This window comes from Fulmarus glacialis, unplaced genomic scaffold, assembly GCF_000690835.1.
Source record: "Fulmarus glacialis isolate BGI_N327 unplaced genomic scaffold, ASM69083v1 C14205065, whole genome shotgun sequence".
NCBI lineage: Eukaryota > Metazoa > Chordata > Aves > Procellariiformes > Procellariidae > Fulmarus > Fulmarus glacialis.
The window spans coordinates 1-3,891 of NW_009242870.1; the positions used below are offsets into that span (position 1 = coordinate 1).

Here is a 3,891-nt window from a genome sequence, read left to right on the forward strand (position 1 = left end):
GATGATCTTAGAGGTCTTTTCCAACCTGATTCTATGATTCATCAGTGCCATTCATGTAGATAGGAGCCTCTAAACCACAGCAGAGATGTGCCCTTGTACTTGAAGGGACTTGGGTTGTTTCTAAAATCAGTAAAGGAAAAGGATCCTGGAACTTGAGTATTGGTAGAGAGGAGCTGACCTCACACAGGCCTGGAGGCTTCTGCTGTGCCCCTAACTGAGAAGTGATGGGACAGGCTGCAATAGGACTGAATCTAATGAGCTGAATGCAGGGTTTCTGTCCAAACACCAACAGAGTGGAGACAAGATGTCGTGCTTCTCTCTTCCCAGATAGGCAGCCTGGCCTGTTTGGGCCAGATGCCCACCTGCTAGGGAATTTCTGATTATTCTTTGGGCCTGAACTCTGAAGCTTCTGCATCTGGCAAGGCTTCCTGCCTCACTATGGTTCACACACGAGCCTTACCGAGGCTGGAGGGCACTGTGAGGATAGATTCATGTTTATGTTCCACTCTCTCATGGCCACCCCACCCCCCGTACTATCACAGTACCTCTGGATGATTGAAAAATTTTATGTGAGGTAAGTGTCCAGTATGGTTTTAGCAGCCAAGGGGCCATGCCCATGCTATTAGCCAGCCAGCTCTCAGTTGATACCTGTCAACATGCTGTCCTGCAATCACTTGATCTGTGGGACATGGTGAGAAGCTTCTAGTTTACTCGCTGTCTCATGTGAGATCTGTTGATGTACTGTACTTTGGCAGTCCATTTTCGGCAGTTTTCTTATTGTCTTAGAGCAGGGCTGCTGCCATTTTTCCTCTCTGTTTCCAGTTACTGATGTACTGATGACAAGATAATGGACTGCTGTCCTTCCTAGAACTGAAACTGTGTTACCTATTATCAACCACAGCCTGTACCATGGGTCCCAGCCCTCTGCCTGCAGACCCTAAGCATTGAAGGAGTGTGCAGGGCCCAGTCTTAGCAAACATCTTGGTCCCTTTTAATATTTTCAAGACAATCTTTATTTTTTTTTTTTTCCCTTCAGGGACATTGAAACTGATGGAGGGAGCAGACAAGCTGCTCTGGTCTGTGCAGGTTGATCACCAGCTGTTTGCTCTGGAGAAGCTGGATGTTACTGTGAGTGTCTGTGAATAGGGCTGGGAGGGATGAAGACAAAAACTCAACATGGCTTTGTGTATATGAATTTAGGAAGGGCAGAGGGAGTATGACTCAGCTGAAAAAGGCTGGGATTATCTCAGGATGACACACAGAGTGCTCTGACTGTGCCGGTGCATTCTGCACTCATTTCAGTCTGTCCGCCTGCAAGAGGTTGAGCTGTGTCTTCCTGTTTGACCTAGTGAGCCCAGCATCCTGCTATAAACTTTTTCATCCCAGAGGTGCTCTTTTATTTTATTGCAAAGTTGAATGGTTTTGCACAATGCTAATGTCCCAATTGTCTACAAGCTCTTATGATACATAAGGGTTACGATAGAGAAGAGAGAGATGGTCTCCAAGTGCAGAAAGACTGGACAAGTGTAAAATGTCTGGACAAGATGTCCAAAAGTGACATCTTGTTCAGACATTAGTGTTCTGTCTCTGTACAAGCAGGGAAGATTCTTGACTGCCTCTGGGAATAGTAGATGTCCATGCTAATATGCGATCTTATGGTTCCTACAGGGCAATGGGCATGAGGAGGTGATTGCGTGTGCGTGGGATGGTCAGACGTACATCATCGACCACAATCGGACTGTTGCCAGATTTCAAGCAGATGAGAATGTCAGTGCATTCTGTGCAGGTGGGGAGCCTGACTGCAAAGCCAGCCCTCACAGCATTTCTTCCTCAAAGCTACTACTCCCCTCTGAGAGACCCGGAATCCTTTGTCCATCTGCAGTGGGGAATAATTTCCCTGTGTGTATACTGCAGAAGGCCCAGCTAGTCTTTCCTGTGGTGGCGTCTGGGAAAAGAAGGGGTGAGAGGAGGTGGTGCTGAGGTTTGTCTATGATGGTTTTGGGGTTTTTTTTCTTGTCCTTTTTGGGAGTGCTACAGTGGTCTCGTGTCTTCCCCACTGCTTTTTTAATTTGCAGACTTCTAAGCTGTTCTCAAGTGGAGATAAGGAGCCCCAGGGAACCAGCCTGAGCCTTGGCTTTGCTCAGTCCCCTCTCTCAGACCTGCAAGAAGCAGCTTGCAAATCCCCAAGCTCCATGCATTAATAACAGTTGAGACACTTTCTTGATTGTCTCAAAGGGACTTCATATACCCAAGTCCCTGTCTGTGCCCCTCGCCCCAGGTACTCGCTGCTTTCTGCTAACAGCTTTGGTACCTCATCATGAGAAGTTACCTATTTGCTTTCTCTGTCCTTTTGGAAGTAGTCAGATCTCCACACTTTTGCTTTCTGCAGGCCTCTATGCATGCAAAGGAGGAAGCAACAGCCCCTGCCTGGTTTATGTCAGCTTCAATCAGAAGATCTACATCTACTGGGATGTGCAGCTGGAGAGAATGGAGTCCACCAACCTTTTGAAAATCCTGGATTGTGACCCAGAGTTTGGAAATCTCCTGCAGCAACTGGGTGTGGGTGAGTGCAGAAAGGGTGAAGGATGTACAGGAAAAAAGAGAGGAAGGGCTGCTGGCAGGTAGTCTGCTGGGAACTAGAGTTCCAGGTACTTCTTGAGGAAGAAGGACTTTCATACTGCCTGTTGAGAATCCCTAACAACTGTGTTTCTCTCTTTTCTGTAGAAAGAAATGACGTTTCTGCTGTCAAAGATCTGATTCACAAAACACTCTATTTTCCTGAGAAACAGCAGCAGAGCAGCCCCTCACAGTGTCAGGACTCTGCTGGAACAGACTCCTCTGCCCACTACACTGTCATCGAGGATCCCTTATAACAAATCACATGGAGGTTGACATCTTTAATACCAGCACAGAATCTTCTCCGACTGGAATCGGGCATCTAATGAAGATGAGACTGTTCTTTTCCTGTCTCTGTCAAAGCTTCCAGACAGCAGAGGGTTTACAGGCTGGGTTCTGTGGAGGGATGTGCTTGGCTGTAGGCTTGAGTGAAGGTGGTGGGTTGATTTGCTTTTAGCTGAGGAAGTTACCAGAACAGCAAGAATCCAGGGTCCTGCTCATTGGCCTTCCATTGCCAGTTTCCATGTTCTCTGCTAGCCGAAGCGCTTTATGGGTGACTGTGAAGGAGCACTGAGGACATAGATGGAGAGAATAGCTGAGCTCAGTCTCTGTTTTGGCCTATTCTTGCAGCTGCTCTAGTGATTACTTCTGAGTTCTTAGCAGGATCACAGTGCAGGAACTACAGATGGAGGAATTGAGTTAGGGAGCAGGCAAGGGCCTTCTCTCCCATTTAGTTGTGGTTTTTAAAGTAGACCTAGGCATTGCATTGTTTGCCTTTGCTCTGCTGCTGCTCTTCTACCAAGCAGTTTCTCACAAACCACCTCCTGTTCTGAGGAGCTGGAGACATGCGTGAGAAAAACCACAACCTGCACTAATAAGGTGTCAAGAGGTAACAGCTCCGGCGAACCCCAGCTGTACTTGAGAGGCATTGCTTGTCTCTTGGGCAGGGTGATCCCAGAGATGACTGACTTAGCAAAGCAGCTGTGAACTGGGCAATAAGAGGAATCTGTCTTAACCATGGATCTGTGGTGCTGTGAGAGCTTGGCCATTCCATAATAAGCAGTGGAAATGCCACACTTCCTTCTTGTTGTGGAGAGTGCCATGCTATTTTGAGGCCTGCACAACTGAAAGAGGTGGAGTGGAGGTGATATTCCGCTTGCTGATATGCGGAGTCTGGAAAAGGCCATTGCTCACCCAGGCTGCTCATATGCAAAGGTCCAGGCAGGAACCTTTCCACTGGTGTTCTGCTTTTCCCCATCTCAGCTTGCCCCTTGC

The 3,891-nt window shown here is 47.7% G+C and overlaps 1 protein-coding gene across 1 annotated transcript; it reads left to right on the forward strand.

The window, feature by feature from the left end:
• Positions 1-1,036: 1,036 nt before the first annotated feature.
• LOC104083025 (integrin-alpha FG-GAP repeat-containing protein 2-like) lies at positions 1,037-2,873 on the forward strand (the record flags this gene model as incomplete). Its single annotated transcript, XM_009586367.1, has 4 exons — positions 1,037-1,128; positions 1,669-1,786; positions 2,390-2,563; positions 2,725-2,873. Coding segments are annotated over 4 exons (533 nt in total), but the record flags the coding sequence as incomplete, so codon positions are not given.
• Between the last annotated feature and the right edge of the window lie 1,018 nt (positions 2,874-3,891).